This window comes from Leptodactylus fuscus, chromosome 4, assembly GCF_031893055.1.
Source record: "Leptodactylus fuscus isolate aLepFus1 chromosome 4, aLepFus1.hap2, whole genome shotgun sequence".
Taxonomy (NCBI): domain Eukaryota; kingdom Metazoa; phylum Chordata; class Amphibia; order Anura; family Leptodactylidae; genus Leptodactylus; species Leptodactylus fuscus.
Genome location: NC_134268.1, coordinates 132318667 through 132339247, shown reverse-complemented (window position 1 = coordinate 132339247; position 20581 = coordinate 132318667). Strand labels below are relative to the sequence as shown.

Sequence of the window (20581 nt, the reverse complement as noted above, 5' to 3'; positions counted from 1 at the left end):
GCTCAAGGGTACTAGAGCCTCCTTTCAGTTCAGTTTTCCCCAATAAACTTTATCAATTCGCTAAAATCTAATATTTGTAATAACTTGCATAAATCATCATTACATTTACATAGAAACATTCAGTCTACAACTCAGTTTTTTTTGTCTGTAAGAGTCACATTGAAATGCATCTGCTATGTACTTGCTCATGTTGCCAGTTTACGAAGGCATTTCTGAAATATTTTATAATCAAATGCATTTTATTTAATGGAACTATTTAACTTTTGCCATTTCAAACTAAGGACACTGCGCAGCCACTTACATTACAGTGATGTTCCCTTTAAAGGGATTCTATCATTAAAATTGTATTTTTTCTGCCTACCACGTCGGAATAGCCTTAAGAAAGGCTATTCTTCTCCTACCTTTAGATGTCTTCTCTGGGCCGCCGTTCGGTAGAAATCCTGGTTTTCGCCGGTATGCAAATGAGTTCTCTCGCAGCACTGGGGCGTTCCCCATTGCTGCGAGAGAACTCTCCTGCGCCGCCTCCGAGGCCTAGAAGTTTGAACCCAGCTCCGGAAGAAGACACGAAGAGAGGCTGTTCCAGACGAAGATGAAGGCGATGCTGGAGATTTCTCTCGCAGCATTGGGGAAGCCCCCAGTGCTGCGAGAGAACTCATTTGCATACCGACGAAAACTGGGATTTCTACCGAACGGCGGTGCGGAGAAGACTTCTAAAGGTAAGAGAAGAATAGCCTTTCTTAAGGCTATTCCGACGTGGTAGCCAGAAAAAATACAATTTTAATGATAGTGTGAGAGTCAAATCCTCTAATCTTGTATTTTGGCAGCCATCTCGTACTCTTTCACATATAAACTGTATAAGTATGTATTTTTCTGCTTAAGTCAAGGAGGCCCCTTGATAGACTTTAAGGAATGTGATAATGAACGTTAATGCATAGGTTGCTAATCCTTATCTCTCAAGGGCCTCATTTTGAGAAGATGCAGCTGACTTTGTATATCTCTTATCTCCTTTACATGATGTATGGACACATAACCAACAAAAGTATTAATCTTATGGTATCTGGGCACTTTGTCATATTTTATGGTATATGAAGGTCACTTAGAGTGTGTATAGACACAGAGTTTATGTAGCTTATTGTTAATTAGGTTGGAGCATGTCATCTTATCTCTTTTGCCATGCTATATACAAATAGACATAGTCTGGGATGTTAGCTCACACAAGTATTTTGAATCCTTCTTTGTTTCATGGGAAAGTCCATCCCAGTTTGGAAAGTTATAATGAGCCTCAGCCAATAGTCATGTGCCAGGCTTATCTTATATCTCTATAACCAATCATGTTATACTAATTAAAATAGCCAAGCCAGCTCTTTGTCTGTAATGTATTTAAACTACCTTTTTCTTACAATAAAATTAGAATTCACTTGGTACACCATCAGCTGTGCGTGTGACTTCTCCAGGACTGCGATCTAATCTCTAATTAGGACCTCTACAACATACGGAGGGATCCATTGATGTCCCTATCAATAGAATCCCTTTAAAACAGAACATGTGTGCCACCTATAAAGGGAACTCAATAACTGAAGTAAGGCAGAAATCAAGCTTACAAACTGCTCACTAAAAGTAGAACAATGCAGTAATTCAAACTATTCACAAAAACAATGTGTGCTGAACCTTTAATCCAGCTTTGTCATCTGGTGGCAGTGGTGTGGTATATGGCTGCTTGCTCTTGGAGAATAGTGTTTTGCTCTTCTGCTTTGCTCTCTCCTTGTCCACTTGCAGACAGACAGTTGCTAGGAGTCGCACAAGCTCCGTGTCTACAAGAAAAAGAAAGAGAAAATATCCCATTACCCTCAAATAAAATATCATCCAAACCTAGTACTCTCCTCTAGTTAAACACTAGCAAGTAAACCAGTCCAGATGTACTAATAGATGGACAATGTAAGTAGTCTGAAAACACGCCAAAATTATCTTTAGACTGTGTGATCTAACTTTATATTACTTTTCAGTGAGTTTTAAGAACCAGAATTTTACAATACAATTTTGGTGCATCATGTCGAATTTAAGCCATGTCCCTTTTCTTAGAATCCACATGTCTAACAAGTTAAAAAAAATTTAGATCAAAATAGTTGCACCATGTATACGCCATTGTCTATTTGTAACCACAATAGTAAATCTGGGCCAATGTTGCTTTTAGTGAATATGTAGGCTAAACTAATTGTGTAGAATCAGACACTTAATATTGCGTATAAAAAGATATCTAAAATATAGGACGAGCATTCCAAAAAAAGTGTTATACTGCCCTCAAGTGTTGTGTTACAATAATTACAGTTTATTTGATATGCATAGTATTAAAAAAATAAGTTTCTTACATAAAACTGGCCACCAAAATGTGTGTGATCAGATTTACAACATAAAATCCACAGAGCAAAATAGTTCTATAACCTATGACATATGTTGCTCACCAAATATTGATTTTACCAATAATCGACCTGCACTTATGATGACACATTGCTGCAAAAGCTGCAAATGAACACCATGGGTAGGCAGGGTTTCAGGCACATGTTGTCACAGCATGTGGCCATACCCCTAAATATTTTGTAGAACGGAGGCTAGGTTCACTATGCCTGTTCTCTGTTTGGGGATTCCTTTCCCCATTGCGCTTGAAAAATGCAGAATGCTTTCAACGCTTTTCTCTCAGCATTTTTTGCCCTTTTCGGGCAGAAACCTGTTGGATCCCATTATAGTCTATGGGGTCCAGGGGTTTCCAAAGGGAACAGCTTTTTTAAGCTGATTAGGTTTCCATTCACGGGGTCCAAAAGCGGACCCCCTAAATGGAAACCCGAACTCAAATGTGCACCTAGCCTAATATTGGATTTTATCATTAAGTGACTAACAGTGCACAAGACTGCTTGACAGCTAAAACCAATTCTTCAACAAGAAGTGCTACAGAAAGGCTAGGCATAAAGCCGGGTTTACATGGCTCTTCTGGCAGTCAAGAACGGCATGATTTTTTTTAAAAACTGCAGTAATGGGAAGAACATTTTACTATGTATTTCAACCCTATGGCTAGTAAATTGAAAAACAGCTTACAAATGAAAAGTAGTAAAGAGTTTTTGCATTATTGGAATTAAAAAAGCATGGAGGTCTTAATTTGCAAAAAAACAACACACCAAAGCATAACCTTGACCTACGTGTGCCAACAATGGTATAACTTGCAATTTATGGGCCCGATGCAAAATCTGTAATTGGGCCCCTATCTTGTGCTAAAAATAAAATAGTGGTCTGTGACACAGTATCACAGCTATCGCTGCACTCTCTGTAGTTACGCCCCTGGGTGCTAATACATGAATGTTTGCATCTGCCACTAATGTCTAATATATTACAGATAATCCCATTACTGTACCTGAACTTGCAGCTTTGAAAAACGGCAAGTTCAGATGTGGCCAAATAATAATGGTACATCACATTCTCATTAAAACTTGTGTAATAGCACCTTCATAGTGATGCCAGATGTGGACGATACGTTTTTTTCAATCTAAGGGGGCGTTCACACTACCACTGCTAAAGTCCGTTGTTGTCTACCGTCATAGGATAACATTAAACGGTCACAGACTGATCCTGTGTCCGTTTCCATTAACACTGATGTAAACAACAGGAAGCTTCTATCAGGTTTCTTTACTGTCAGGACTTTCTCTTCCATTATAAAAGTAAATAAACATGATGGATGCTAGTTTCTGTCATGTTGTTTACATTAGTGTCAATGAGAACAGACACAGAATAAGTGATTGTTCTCTGTGACAGTTTAATGTTCATTGCTGTCATCCTATGATGGCAGACACAACAGCCATTAGCAACTGCAGTGTGAACTAACAGTAAAACGCACTTGCATGCAGAGCCATGTCACAGCTACCAGGTCTGAGCATAAGTTAACACGGATTCCTCTGATCACAAATGTGCATGCTTCTGGCAGACATGCCTAAAACCAGGGGTGATGGGCACAAGGACAGCAGAGTAAAGAGTCAGTTTTTAGCAATGTAGACTTTAAAATAAAATCATTAATTTAAATTATATTTTACAATTATTGACATCGTCCACCTCATAATTTTACTATTTAATACAGGTACCAGGGGAAACTTAAACATAACAAACCAGTACTCACCTCTCCATGGACCTCCATCTCCAGAGGCAGCAGCTCCATTCATCTGTATACAGGTTCTCTGGCTCTCATCACCACTGATGTCCCATTTGTGCATCCTCTTCACAAACGACACACAACTGTTATAATGTGCTGTTTGTGAAGAGGAACACTGAAGCCTGCGATTGGAGGACCTGTATACAGGTGAGCTGTAGTGGTGCTGCTGATGGAGGTGGAGGACTGAGGAGAGGGTAGTAACAGTTTATGTTTAAGGGCCCCTCAGCAGCAGTATTAAAGCGGTTAACTGGTTTCTGACATTGATGGCCTATCATTAGATCTGTGAAGTCTGACATACGGGAACCTTGAAGACAACTGGTACCCAGATAGAGCAGCTCTCATTATTGTTTACATACTGAGAGTCGCGCTGCTGACTTGCCATACAAACTTTAGGGGTGAGTGTAGGTATTGCAGGGAGAGCCATGCTGTTTGGGTACTGGGGATCTATGGGGGTCCCAGGTGTCAGACCCCCACAGATCTAATATTGAAGGCCTATCCCAGACCATATAGAATGTTAGAAACAGGATAACCCTTTTAATTAAATTTATTAGCAGGACAACTCCGTTAATTAGATGTATAAATTGTTGTATATTTACTTTTACAGAAAGTCATTTTTACTGCGCCTGGATGACAATCAGCCATTTATGAAGTAGTTGGGCTGCCCCACAATCGCAGATATTTGGTGTGTGACTTAAAATGTGCCCCATAATCTAAAGCCACAAATAGGTGGTGTAATATACGCCAGATTCAGAATAATCCAGTGTAATATCGCACATTTAAAAACTGTCTAGTTTAACTTTACACTATAGGACATGATTACTAATACAGCCTCATTCTTTTAACTTTTTTGTGTCTACTTTTTGTTTTGTTTATGCTAGGTTCACTTTAGCACTGGCTATCCAGTGTTTGGGTCCGTTGGGAAACCTGAACAATGAAGAGGTGGACAGCTAAAAATAGCAGTTCAATATGGAGCCCGGCAAAACTCATTGACTATAATGGTGTAAGTCACACCCTCTTCATGCAGGTGGGTTTTCCTCTCCTCTTTACTGCATCAGCAATAGCCACTGTATTTGCTGGCGGGGTATGCCCTGTATGTTCGAATCTGGGCCCAACCACACAAAGCATGCTCCGCCGGCCATCTATTCTGTTCCTCAATGAATGTACTGTGCTCACCTGAACGCACAGCGCATGAGTGGGATTGTAACAAAGAGGAGAGGAGAACTCATCTCCAAGAAGAGGGCGTGAAGGAAAAGGCCAGGAGGCAGCATTCGGGACATGACGCTACTGTACTTAGAGCACAGGGGAAACACTCCCTGAGCTTCAAACTAAATATTTAAAGAGGACCTTTCATGGGTTTGGGCACAGGCAGTTCTATATACTACTGGAAAGCCGATGGTGCGCTGAATTCAGCACACTGTCGCCTTACCCGATCTGTGCCCTGGGTAAAGAGCTCCCGGTATCGTAGCTCTTTACAGTCAGAAGGGCGTTCCTGACAGTTTGTCAGGAACGTCCTTCTTCACAGCAGAGCCTATCGCGCTGTACTGTGTGAGTGGGGAGGAACGCCCTCCTCTCCTAATAGTGCTCATAAATAAGAAACATATAGAACTGCCTGTGCCCAAACCCATGAAAGGTCCTCTTTAAAAAACGTCTGGGAGCAGGTAGGACTAGAATAGTATTTCTAAAGGCTATTCTAATATGTATTTAGTTAAACAATGATATTTCAAATGGAGACTCCCTTTAACGTGATTCCAGGCTAGCTTCAAGTCCTTAAAGGAGTATTCCCATGTACATAATCATATCTATATTTGTAGATAATTAAAAGTTAAACATTTTTGCAAATATAAGTAATTAAAAATTCTGCAGAGTTTTAAAGATTTTCTCTAACTTTCTTAGTGGTGACAGTCTGTTATCTTGATCAGTTGCCATGGATACGACCACTAATGCAGAAACTTTCTATGGTCTGGGACTTATCAGGAACCCAGCTATGATTGTCTTATTGCAGATGGGTTATCAGACAGGGACACTACATGTGTCAGAAGATATCCCGGCCACAATAAGGAAATCATGGCTGATTTTCTGACCTTAGAAATTTTCTGCATTGGTGGTCGTATCCATGGCAACCGATCAAGACAACAGACTGTCACCACTAAGAAAGTTAGAGAAAATCTTTAAAACTCTGCAGAATTTTTAATTACTTATATTTGCAAAAATGTTTAACTTTTAATTATCTAAAAATTTAAAAATAATTATGTAGATGGGAATACCCCTTTAACAACAGTTATAAAAGGTGCCAGGCTACACTCGCCCTACAAGAAACAGTAAAAGAAAGACTTGTATGCAGAGTAGTTAAGAAGTAATATCATCCACTATTAAGAGGATAAAACTCCAAACCTGGATCATTTAGGAGCATCACCAAGTCAAATGCAGTGTAGCCATTTTTTGCACGCAGGTTCACATCAGCTCCTTGATTTAACAGGTAGATTACAGTTTCCTTGTTTCTAAGATGATATAAAGAAAAAGAAAAGTTAAAAATTAAAGCTCTTAAGTTGATGCTATAGCTGGTGTTTTCTACAAAAAGCAAGTTAATTAACATGTATCCCATAAAGGTTGTCCCAAATGTAATTTTCAGGCACAAAGATGTAGTAAAATAACACCAAGTCTGTCACCTAGTAGGGAGATGGCACTAATGCAATGGAAGCGATCCAAATATGAAACACAGAAGGTAACTGTACTTCCCAACTACTCCTTTATGTTATCCATACATGTCACAATGGATTACAAAATTTGAACTACATAAAAAACAAAAATGGACTATATATACAAATAGAAGCACAATATTTGGAAGATGTGAATTTCTGAGCTCCACAGACTTCCATTTCTGTTAGGGTAACGTTATTTTTTGAAAAAGGGCAAAAGCAAATAAACAAAACTAACTAGATGACTGAACTGGGACAGTGGAAAAAAACTGAATTTTTGTACTCACCATAAAATCCCTTTCTTGTTGTATTCACTGGGGGACACAGAACTATGGGTATAGACCCAGCCATTAGAAGGTTGACACTAGGAGAATGATAAGCTGTTGGCTCTGCCTCTGGGCTGTAATCTCTCACAGACACTGTGCCTAGTCAGTTTGTACCGCAGCAGTAGGAGAGAAAAAAAAAAAAAAACACGGAACCAACAACCACCCACATGTCCAAAACCCGAAAAAAATCAAAACAGCTTGGGCAGGAACAAAGGGTGGAACCTGTGTTCCCCAGTGAATATAACGAGAAAAGTATTTTACTGTGAGTACCAAAAAATCCAGTTCTCTCGCTTATTGCACTAGAGGACACAGCACCATGGGATGTCCTAAAGCAGTCTCAGAAAGTGGAAATTATACGGCCATGTCAACAACCTAGCGCACAGCTGCTTGCAGAACTTTATGACCCAAACTTTCATCGGCAGAGACAGAATGGATCTGGTAAAACTTAGTGTGAATGGAGGCCCAGGTCGCAGTCTTGTAGACCTGGGTGTTAAAAGTCTGATGCCCTACCCTTAAGCTGATGTGACTTGATGAACACATGATGTGACTTTCACTGTATAGAAATCTCCTCTTAGCGATTGTTATAAAATAAATAAACAAACATCATCAGTAAGAGGAATTTGTTCATGATCATATAAACCAAGACCAACAAATCCTTGTGTTATTTTTCAATCCTTTATACAAACAGATTCTTCAGATCACTAGAATTGTTTAATCAGTCCAGGTTGGAGGCAATGACCTGACAATTGGATGGCTTCTGAAAAGATAAAGGGGTTGTCCAAGACCATAAGTGTATTGGACAATGATGGTTATCAGTATCTTATACATGAAAGGGTCAGACACATAGACTCGCACCTATCAGCTGGAAGCAGTTCTGCTCCTATGCAAGTGAAAGGGAGCAGAGCTGCAGTTCCCTGTTGTCACGGATACACTCTGTACAGGTCCGGGTGTCAAACCCAAAGTGAGCAGCATGCAATACACATAAGGTCTTGGAAACTTTCTAACATAACTATAATTCCCTGCTGAATCAGATTCATAAGCTAAATTAGATTAAAGGGGTTTTCCTATGATCATAACCATTTTAATTTGTGGACATTTAGACAATAAGTTAGGCCTGGTTCACATCTGTGTTCAGTATTTCATTCGGGGTGTCCGCTTGGGTACCCTCCGAACAGAATACTGAACACATTGACAAGCGGTGAGCTTATGAAAGCACACAGACCCCATAGACTAGGATCCCCAAGTGGACTCCCCAAACGAAATACCGAACGCAGATGTGAAAGATGCCTTAAACATTTTAGATTTTAATTTATCCAATACTTCGTCCATGAAAATAGAGATCAGGGTGACAGTTGTTGATTTGGTAGCTATAGAAAAAATGTTTTTCAAAAAAAGGTCTGTTAGTGCTATTAATGGGTTAATAAATGCACCTATATACCTTTAGCCTGTTTTCAATGATTTCTGGGTGTCTCTGGGAGCTCTGGAAACTTCTGTATTTGTTTAAATGTTTCAGCTTCCTGCTTTGTAACTTCCAAACTAACTACCTCTCACTTCACTCCACCCTCTCTCTACCTCCCATTCACCCCCTCCCTGTATCTCTAGCTATCTTACCCACTTCTAGCAATTCCCTACCTACTCAGCCCAACCCCCGACCCCATTAAATACTTATCTCTCTTCCTTCCAGTCGTCTTCCTGTGGGAAAGCCCATTCTTTTCTGATTCTGTTGGTGTGCGCTATTGTTCCAGCACTGCTCTGTTCTCTGCAGCTGACAATCCAGCTCTACTGAACAGTAGAGGTGGATTATCAGCTTCAGAGTAGTGCTGGGTATATAGCGTGTGCCAGCAGTCAGAAAAAAGGGAGGAGCCATCCTGCAGGAATAAGCCTGGAAGAAGGAGAGGATACCATGATGGAGTGGATGGGGGGGGAGGGGTAGTAGTGACATTCTGTGTCAGAAAAATGGATGGTTGCCAGATAACCAGCAAATGTCCCAGGGGCGATCACATGATGTGGGAAATGGATAAATATACATTTTTGATAAAGTATGTTATTTAGAAAGTAGGCGGGGGGAGGGTGTTTAGATTAGTGTAGGGATTAGTTTTTATCCAGGACAACCCCTTTAAGGATTTTCCATACTTTGAAAAAAAAAAAAAAAAATGGTAGTTGCATATGAGCTAAAGCAAACTAAAAATAAATAAATAAATAAATAATAAAGCCTCATCTTTTAAGTTCCCCCCTAGTCTGTGTTCGCCTTCCTAAAACGATAACCACCTGTGACCAATTGTCTTTGCTATAGCAAGGTAAAAACAGTGCATCTCTGATTACAACACCGCTCTCTGTTTATACTATTGATCTATAAAGATCAGTGGCAATTATGCTGTGCGGTACTGCACTACAGTACAGACTCCAGAATACAATATGAAGCCAAAAGGAGGGGGGGGGATCTCACAAATATTCATCAAAAGGAATCATATGTGGTTTGCCAATCTCCACTAATGAAGGCATCTGAGGCATCCAACTACTGGGGAGCATTACACTGTGAGGGGTCATGAGGAGCAGATTATACTATGTGGGGCCACTGTGGAGCATGACACTGTGGTGTCACTTGGGAACATTTTTTACTATGGAGGGGGGGCAATTTGGAGCATTATACTGTGTGAGGAGAACTGGGAAACATTACATATAAAACTGTGGGGGCCAAAGGGCAGGAAATTGCCAGACATATCGGGGAGGATGGGAGACCACAAATTTTAACGTTATGGGGCCCCAAAATTCCAGATGATATGAATAAAAGGCAAAATATGGTGCTAAAAGATTACTGCAGAATAAAAGGTAGACTACAGGTAGGGGCATTTGTTTTTCAGATGTGGCCAGGTACAATACAGGAGAGTCCCCAGCAAAATTCTTAACCAAAAATTGGTCCCGCCTTAAGAAACTTTGGAAAATGCTCGTTTCAGGGGAAACCACTAGTCGACTAAAGAAGAGTCACCAAGTCCACGAATAGCAGGAGGAGAGTGTTTAGGAGGAGTGCTGTGCAGTTAACACACACGGACCCCATTATAGTCTATGGGGTCCGTGCACTTTAACTGCACAGCGCTTGCAGTTGCACTGATAAAAAAGTAAGCTCCCTTGTAACAGCAAGCTGCCAGCTCTCCTGACTAGCAAAGACGAGCCTGCGGCAAATCAACGCTGGTTCTGCAGCAGGCTCGTCCTTGCTAGTCAGGAGAGCTGGCAGTTTGCTGTTACGAGGGAGCTTACTTTTTCTCAAAGGAATGAATTGACCAGCGTTGATTAGCACTCGGCCAATCAACGCTGATTCTGCTGGAGGCTCGTCGGACCACACTGGAGACTGCTGTGGTCCGATCTTAGTCTCCGCCTCCTCACAGACGAGCCTCCGTCAGAACCAGCGTTGATTGGCCGAATGCTGTACACTGGCCAATCAATGCTGGTCAATTCATTCCTATGAGGAAAAAGTCAGTTCCCTCGACTAGCAAGGACGAGCCTTCTGCAGAACCAGCGTTGATTTGCCGAATGCTATACACTGTATAGCATTCGGCCAATCAACGCTGGTTCTGAATCGAATATTTACTTCGAATAGCTAGTTGTATTCCATCGAGTACGAATATTTTGAATACCATAGTATTCAATCAAATACCTACTCAATCGAATACTACTCGCTCATCTCTAGTCACTAACTGTATATTATCCAACCAGGATTGTTGATATACGAATAACAAAACCTAAAACCAGTGGCATGGCACCACATATAAATAGGGGGCATAGCATGTAAAATAAGGAGGGTCCTAAAATAATCATTAATAGAAATCAAGGTAAAATGTTCAATTAATCTTGATTTAGGTCATAATCTCTGAGCCATAGTACTGCCTCAAGATGCCTATGTAATAATGTGGAAATCTGGATAAAGTTTTGACCAAAGTGGACAGGATCTTAGGCTGGGAAATAAGTGCAGTATACTTGCAAGAAGTGCAAGACAATCAAATGTAATGACGGAAATAAGGGTTTTCACTGGACTCGTCTTTAACCCCTTAAGGACACAGCCCAAAAGTGCGTTAAGGACCAGGCCTCTTTTTTCAAAACTGACATGTTTCACTTTATATGGCAATAACTGTTAGACACTTTAACTTACACAAGTGATTTTGAGATTGTTTTTTTCGTAACACATTATACTTCATGTTAGTGGTAAACATTGATCAATATTTTTGAATTAACTTATAAAAAAAATAGGAAATTTGATGGAAATTTTGAAAAAATTGCAATTTTCAAAATGTGAAATTCTCTGCTTTTCAGGCAGATAGTCATATCATCCAAATACATGAATAAATATTATCTACCATATATCTGCTTTATATCGGCATCATCTTTTGATTGTCTTTTAACTTATTTTGGACTTTACAAGGCTTACAAGTGGAACAGCGATTTTCCAAATTTACAAGAAAATTAACTATTTTTTCTTTGTTTTTCACTAATACAGTCACTTTTATTGTACAGGTTGTTACGGACTCGGCAATACCAAACGTAAAAATGTATTGTTTTTATTAGTATTTTGGGGTTTTTATGTAATTCATTTTGTATAGAAAAAGGGAGTTTGTTCGGCTTTATAAATATGTTAAATTTTAATTTATTTATTTTTTTTACACACTTATTTTTTTTTTTTTACTTTTTTTTTCTTTATTTGTCCTATAAGGACACTAGAACCAGCGATCAAAGAGGATCGCTGGTTCTATAATAACTATAGACTTGCAATACATGTGTATTGCAGTCTATAGAGGAAATTAGTCTATGCAGACTCATAGGCTAACTTCTTCTCATCCCGGCAGGATAAACCAGGTAACAGAGGGCCTTAGCAGCCTGGGGGTCACTGGCCAGATCCCAGGCTGCAATTTATAGATACCGGCACCCGGCAACCTCGCCACGGGGGGTGCCAGCAGTAACATAACGGAACCCTTTGGAAGCCGGCATCCAAGGGGTTAACCCAGCTAACACCGGCTCCTGATGCCGCCGGCGGCATTCTGTATAGCCGACAAACCCTTAGGATGCCGTGATCGCTATTGATCATGGCACTTTAAGGTTTAAACAGCGGGGATTGGTGCAATCACCGCCCCTGCTGTTACAGCGGGAGCCTGGCTGGCAGATATAGTCGGGCTCCCATGATGATCGCACGGGCTCTGCTTCTGAGCCCCTGCGATCACCATCACGTACAGGCATGTGGGAACTTACCATATTCCCTGACGTGCCTGTACGTGAAATAGCGTAAAGCGGTTAAGTAATATATAACAGACTGTCTAAAGTGATGCTAGCTTCTGAGTGATTTTTGTGAACAAAGACTAAAACACAATTACATTTGCACCTATCTATTGTTCAATCTGCTGAATGCTGGTAACCATCAATAAACTTACCCATGGTAGGTGGCTTGCATGAGGGCTGTCCAGGCATGGACACTGTCCTGCTTGTTTATATCTGCATTCTTATCAACCAGGAGTTGTACCAGTTCCAGTTTGCCAGTTACTGCAGCTATCATTAGTGGAGATGCCCCATCTGCATTAACAGCATTGACCTGACTGGCATCTTCATCCACAATCTCTTTAACCAGTGACAGATTCCCTAGAAAATAAAGTTTGAAGTGTAAATATATTTTATTTATTAAAGTGATCCTACCAGTTCCCAATTAACCACACAAGTGAAAGATTTGTGTTGAGAAGTACCCAAGCTTTCCAGACATATTTGGAGTTTTTTTGGCTTACCAAAGGCCTAACTTTTTAGAGATGTTTAAATGTAAACACCTGTTGGTGCACCAGTTCTCTTTCCTCTACACCACCTAGCAGTAACAACTGTGTAGGCAATAGCTGACATGGGAATGACTGTGGATGTCAATCATGGTCTACAACTATGGTGGGATATGGCAGAGAGAACAAAATAAGTGCATTAGCAGTAGTGGCCCAACAAGCTCATTTACATAAATGTGTGGCGATTTGGGTGCCAACAGACTACCTTTCCATAAAGTAATGACAATGACAATGAGATGCAATGATGGAAACACTGTCTTCAAAGACATGCAATATAATAATTGTAAAGATTTTTAAAGAAGCACTCCCGCAAAAACCCTATAATTCTATCACTGCACCCCTCACCTAATTATCTGTTACTCTCCGGACTTCTTTTATCTATACTACTCTCATATCCTTAAACTTGATAGTCTTCAGTAGTTGATACCTTTTTAATGGCTAACTAATAATGATGACAGATTACAACGTTTCGGAACTCTCGGCTCCTTTCTCAAGTAAATTTATAAACCATTTCTGAAGGATGCATATTTATGTACAAAAGGACACATAGGGATAGAATTCTAGGAGGAAGAGGGAGAAAGAGGGTTATTAGTTATTGTTAGAAACAATGTAAACAATTCCAGGTTCTCAGGTTCTTATCAGTTCACAGGGTCTCATGTCAGTGATTTCTGTAGGATGCCATAAACCCGTGTGACAGATTTAACCCCTTCTCCAGTGTTTGAAGCAGGGTCATAAGTTTATACTCATAAATCCCTCGCTCTTTCCTTGATTTAAAATTCCCTCTTAAAACCAATAACTAATAACCCTCTTCCCCCCCCTTCCTCCTAGAGTGGAGACCCACTGCAGCCGAGTCAATACGGTCGAGTCAATTACCGTATTGACTCGAGTGGTAATTGGTCCGCAGTAGAGATGAGCGAACAGTAAAATGTTCGAGGTTCGATATTCGTTTCGAGTAGCCCCTCAATATTCGACTACTCGAATCGAATATTGAACCCTATTATAGTCTATGGGGGGAAAATGCTCGTTTCAGGGGTAGGCAACGGTCAATCAAATTATACTTACCAAGTCCACGAGTGAGGGTCGGGCTGAATCCTCCGAGCAGTTTTCTCCTTGCAGCGTCCCCGCGGCATCTTCCGGCTCTTCATTCACTCTGCCAGGCATCGGGCCTGGGCAGAGCCGACTGCACATGCCCGCACTACAAGCGGACATGTGCAGTCGGCTCTGCCCAGGCCCGATGCCTGGCAGAGTGAATGAAGAGCCAGAAGACGCCGCGGGGAAGCTGCACAGAGAAGACTTCTAAAGGTAGGAGAAGAACCAGCGTTGATTGGCCGACTCTATAGCATTCGGCCAATCAATGCTGGTCCTGCATCAAACTTTTACATTCGAATAGCGAGTGGTAGTCGATCGAGTACGAGTATTTTGAATACCGTAGTATTCGATCGAATAACTACTCAATCGAGTACTACTCGCTCATCTCTAGTCCGCAGTGAAAGACATCTGTGGGAGGCCACTGGAGCAGCACTGCTGCTGATAGGTGGGTGGTGAGGCAGCGCTGTCTCCAGGGCCGCCTTAAGATGTTTCCAAAGCAGAGAAGATGCTCTGGAAACATCTTGGGGCGGTCCTGGAGACAACGCTGCCTCACCACTCACCTATCGGCAGCAGCGCTGCTCCAGCGTCCTCCCACAGATGTCTTTCACTGAGGACTAGTCATGTGACATTTTCAATTACCGTATTGGCGCGAGTATAAGCTGAGGCGCACTTTATCAACACAAAAACTGGGCTGAAAAACTCGGCTTATACGGTAAATCAAATATGTTGTCCACTGGGACACTCAAAAGATCTCGAATATTGGGAAAGGCCAACCATTAGTGAAGAAAAGTCAGTTCATAAATTACACTCACAAAACCCAAAGCTAGCTCTCTTCCAAGCACACTGGGTAATTTGGCAACCCTGTTTTTTAGTGTGAATGTAACTGCTCACAAGATCAAATTTCCCACTGGTAACTCCAGTTATAACATGTGCACATACAAATAATACACATACCCATTTTTACAGCATGGAAAATGTCTGGTCGTCTCTTTTCTTCATCTGTAAAAAATAAAAAAAATAAAAAAATTAGTAAAGAAGAGTTCAGCTTTTTTGAGTTCTGTCACATTTCCATTGCTTTTTGTCACGTATAAGAAGTGGTAGAACATTTTGAACATTCATCCCATACAGCAGACCATCAACTAAAGTTGTTCACAACCAAAACTGGCTGTGTTGGATTTTCTTTTGTCTACCTGTCACATGGAATTGTTTGTGTATAGGCTTAACCAACAAGCCTGTGGGTGCATCTGTGTATTTTGGGAATGTATTTTTCAAAATACTGGCTGATCAGAAATCCCTTGGTAGAGACTCAAGTTCATATAGATTTCAAAAACTTCATGATAGTTTTCTGACAGGAGTTATTGTAGATTTGATGCACCCAGATGTCCCTGCCTGACAAGCTTTGATCTCCACCCACTGTCTTAAAAAGTGGCAAAGTAGCTCATTTTGGTACAAATCCTGCCTTCTCCGCCCCTCCCTCAGTTTTCTTTCGTAGTAAATTGAAAAACAACAAAAAGAACAGTTGCCTCGTACCGGTCTTGGGTCTAATCGTAGTTATAGAATCCAGATAATCCTTCATATCTTTGTGTTTGAAGTTCATGGCAATTTCAAAAGGCGTTTTATCCAAACTGTTAACTTGATCCGGATCAGCACCCCTATCTATCAGCAGCTGGGCGACACTTACACGTCCATGCAGAGCTGCCAACATCAACGGACTCCATCCTGTCTTTACACGATAATTCACATCGGCGCCCCAATCCAATAATAAGCGTACCACAGCCTCATGAGCGTGCTGGGCAGATGTCATTAGAGCAGTAATCTCTGGCATATCCTCTCTGTGGCATTTGCTACTCACTATGTTCACCTCAAAATGGTCATAATTGTCCACAAAAGCCCCACTCTCGAGAAGCAGCTTCACCACACTTGCATGGCCTCCTCTTGAGGCCACTGTCAAGACACTTGCTCCTAGACGATTCTGGGCATTGACATCGGCACCATTTTCAAGTAGTATAAGCGCAACATTCAGATGTCCAGATCTAAAGTGTAAAACAAGTGAAAACATAAATCAAATACAATTAAAGATATTAATAGGTGATTCGATAGTGAGTAACCAGTACAGCAATATGAATTACCAAAATTCTTATGTAACATATCAAATGAAAGTTGCAAATTATCCTCGAATTCTGGTAACTTTGACAACTTACTATGGTCTTCAGCATCTAACTGCAACACCACTGTCCTATCACGCGGCAAGAGTCAGCAGAACGCTTCTTTTTTCCCACATCCTGTTGCGATCTGCATCTTCCATTGAAAACAAATGGGAGGCGGAATCCTGGCGAAACTTTTCCAGCATTCAGGGGTGAAATCCATCCCCAAATCAGCGACAAATTCTGCCGTGTGAACATACCCAAACTCTCCCATTCATTTCAGATGGAGTCAGGCAGAGGAAAACAGAAGCTTCAAGATTAATCTTCAGGCAGTTTCTGCCTTCCACATCCCACTGAAATGAATGGGAGGCAGAAAAAAAAATGGCTAACTTTTTTTGAGGCAGTTTTGCCAGTTTTTTCCCTGTGACTCTTTCATTTCAATGGGAAGTTGCTTTTTAGTTGCAGATTTCACAGCATTTTGTTTAACCAAAACCAAGAGTGGCTTGAGAAAGAATGGGAAACGTGAAGGAAGTTCACGCTCCCTTCTCCTAAAATAACTCCTGTTCTGGCGGAAGTTCTTTCTGCATGTGACCATGGAGGCCAATCAGCAGCCTCAGAAAAGGACCCAGAACGTTCCAGTTCCTTTCCTTAGGCTGATAATTGACCTCAGCAGCCATGTATGGTATGGAGGACTTCCACTGCAATGACCTCTGGGGCGCCAGGGACAGGAGAGTATGTTGGGGGGGGGGGGGGGAAGGTTTCACCTTCCCCAGCTAACGTAGAGAAACCTAATATTCTTGGACAACCCTTTTAATATTGTCTATGTTCTGTCCCTCAATAAACTACTAGTCACCTGTGCGATATCAGCACAGTGATAACTGAATACCAGGAATCAGGTTACTAACACCAATTTTAGACCATTCCATGGTACAGATTTATAGGGACTAAAGTCACGTTCACATTTGTGCTAAAGTCTCCTATGCCTGAAAGTCCTACACACACCTATGACTTTAAGAGGCTATTTAATCTCATGCGCGCTTTTTTTCCTGTCCCTAATAGTGGGTGGAGATACAAGCTCCTGTGTTGCTGTCATAGGGGGGGGGGGGATATTTGAGAAAAGTAACATTGTGGCTGTACATGAAGACTATAACTAACATCCATGATGTGCTATAGATATACAGTATCAGTAACAGTTAATTAACGTGAGGAGCAGAAATATCCAATCAACTAATATGTACATACTTTGTGTACCCTGTAAAGCTAGGTTCATATGTACATTTAACAAATGTGCAAATTTATGTAATCTGCACAGCTACATTCACATGTGTAGTCAACTAATATGTGAACATTTATGTATTCTGTAAGGCTATGTTCAGATTTGCATTTATCTAATATGTGCATGTCATGTACCTTGTAAGGCTATGCTCAAGTCTGCATAGGAGCATCTGTCCAGAAATTCATGTGTAGAGTCTGTAAAATTTCCTGTACAAATAAAAGACCTCCAATCCAAGCTCCACCTTTTGCCAAGGATAATGACTGACACCAAAATGAAAACCCAGTGGATCAAATTATAGTGAATGGGAACTGTTAGGCTCCATTGGAGTCTGTCGTTTAAATAGGGCTGTTCGAAAAATAACTGAAAACGAATATCAGCCAGGATAACCGACGTGATTTTGTTCACATCTGTTATTTCAGATCAGTTATTGCAATATTTGCGAGATTCTACTGCAGTATCATTTGAACTGAACGTCTGATCAGAACTGCTAGACATCCCTAGATTTAAAGAGGACCTTTCATGGTTTGGGCACAGGCAGTTCTATATACTGCTGGAAAGTGAACAGTGTGCTGAATTCAGCGCACTGTCGGCTTTCCCGATCTGTGCCTCGGGTGAAGAGCTATCGGTCCCGGCACCGTAGCTCTTCACAGTCAGAAGGGCGTTTCTGACACTCTGTCAGGAACAGTGAAGGATGTTCCTGACAGACTGTCAGAAATTCTCTTCTGACTGTGAAGAGCTACAGTACCGGGACCGATTGGGACACAGATCGGGAAAGCCGACAGTGCGCTGAATTCGGCTTTCCAGTAGTATATAGAATTGCCTGTGCCCCAAACCATGAAGGGTCCTCGTTAAAATAAAGACAAATAAACAAAAACAATATACATATATATAAAAAGAATTTTCCCATACAGTGAAAGTGGTATCAGGAAAAAAGCTCAAAAGAGCCAAACCACCATTTTTTTTCGTAATTTCACCTCCCCAAAAAATGAATAAAAAGCGATCAGCACAACTCCTGAAGAGGCCTGCTGGAGCAGATGGACCAGGAGTCAGGGAAGGTCACCAGAGCATCGGGGACAGGTGAGTATGCACTTTTATTTTTTGCACTTCCCCCAGCTTATTTAAGCGTTAAAAGGGTTGTTTCAGCTCTTCACTGTCACAAGGGTGTTTCTGACAGTCAGTCAGGAATGCCCTTCCTCACAGCAGCATCTATTACGCTGTACTGTGAGAAGGGGCATTCCTTACTGCCCAGTGATGAACGCGCCCCCTCCCGTACTTTTCTATGGACGAGTACTATCAGGAGGGGAGGGGGTTCTTCACCGCTCTCACAGTACAACGCAATAGACGCTGCTGTGAGGAAGGGCGTTCCTGACTGACTGTCAGAAACGCCTTTCTGATGGTGAAGAGCTACGGTACTGACACGATAACTCTTCAGCGGGGGCACAGAACGCGAAAGACGATTGAATTGCGTTTAATTCAGCGCACCGTCGGCTTTCTAGCGGTGTATAAAACCGCATGTGCCCCAGGAGGTGAAAGGTCCTCTTTAAAAAGGACATTTCATCAGATTGGGCACAGGCAGTTCTATATACTGCTGGAAAGCTGACAGTGCGCTGAATTCAGCGCACTGTCGGCTTTCCCGATCTGTGCCCCGGGTAAAGCGCTATTGGTCCCGGTACCGTAGCGCTTTACAGTCAGAAGGGCGTTTCTGACACCAGGAACGCCCTTCTGCCCAGCAGCGCATATCGCGCTGTACAGTGTGAGCAGGGAGGAACGCCCCCTCCCCTCCTGATAATACTCGTCTATGGACGAGCACTGTGAGCAGAGGGAGGGGGGAGTTCCTCCCCGCTCACATAGTACAGTGCGATAGGCGCTGCTGGGCAGAAGGGCGTCCCTGGCTAAGCGTAAGAAACGCCCTTCTGACTGTAAGCGCTACGGTACCGGGACCGATAGTGCTTTACACCGGGCACAGATCGGGAAAGCCGACAGTGCACTGAATTCAGCGCACTGTCAGCTTTCCAGCAGTACATAAAACTGCATGTGCCCAATCTGATGAAAGGTCCTCTTTAAACCATATGGCTCTTGCAGGCAGAAAGAGTGGAATAATTACAAAAAAAAAGAGAAAAGTCATTCCCCAGAAATGACTGGGGCACAAATCACACCCGTGTGAAGATCTTTGGGATGTACTGCCATGTTTTCCACCTCAGGTAAGTGTCTTACACTGACATATACGGGACCATTCGACAACAAATCGTGAGGACATGTTAGTAACAGTATGTGTACTAGTACCTGGCAGCCTGCATGAGCGGTGTCCAGCCATAGTGGTTCCTGCTGTCCACAGAGGCCCCTTTCCTCAGCAGAAACCTGACGAGCGGCTCATGTCCGCCCCCGGCCGCCAGCTGCAGCCCGGTATTCCCATCCTCGTCTGTGGAGTCTACGGGCACCAGAGTGGAGCTCTCCACTGCAGTGTCAGGCACCGACCCATCCCCAACACGGCTCCCGATGCTGGACGAGCCGCTAGAAGTGTCCGGTTCCAGCAGCCTGCGGGCACTTTCAAGGTCTCCATCTTCACAAGCTCGGAAGAGCAGCTGACACTGGGCTGGTATCGTGCACTCCATGTAGGAAGGAGTCATTCTCCAAGTCCGGAGCCGGCCCGGCGCCTGCCACGCACTGCACCCCCTGCAATGGAGAAAGTAACGGATCAGCAGGCACAGGGAGGGACTGGGGTCAGGGCCTGTGGACGAGGCTCCGCTACACTGCCGGGTATACCGCCGCCTCCGCTCTGTACACTCAGCTCGGTGACATTCCTCGGAAGACTCCGTACTACACAGACATTCCCAGTCAGTCCAAGTTTACTGGCGCACTGCGCATGCGCTGCTACAGTCGTCCTGCACTGTCCCGTTTTGAGATTACAGCGGCTCCTCTAGGTAGTAACAGTCTGCCGGAAGGGATCATGGCTGATGTGGTTACAGGCTCACGTATTGCTGGGGGAGGACACCACAGGACACCACTCTGCTGGTCAATGAGGAATTATCAGTGAACGAGACAAAAATCATACATTCAGAT

General features: G+C 42.3%; 1 protein-coding gene across 1 annotated transcript in view; it reads right to left on the bottom strand.

Annotated features, from left to right (window-relative positions):
* Positions 1-20321, bottom strand: part of ANKS6 (ankyrin repeat and sterile alpha motif domain containing 6) — a 54658-nt gene extending 34337 nt beyond the window's left edge. The window contains exons 1-6 of the mRNA XM_075271096.1: positions 19805-20321; positions 15632-16134; positions 15056-15100; positions 12626-12830; positions 6581-6687; positions 1669-1811 (exon numbers count right to left, since the gene is read on the bottom strand). Of these exons, the coding sequence (XP_075127197.1) occupies positions 1669-1811; positions 6581-6687; positions 12626-12830; positions 15056-15100; positions 15632-16134; positions 19805-20148 (1347 nt within the window). The 5' untranslated portion in view covers positions 20149-20321. The remainder of the gene's footprint in view (positions 1-1668; positions 1812-6580; positions 6688-12625; positions 12831-15055; positions 15101-15631; positions 16135-19804) is intronic.
* Between the last annotated feature and the right edge of the window lie 260 nt (positions 20322-20581).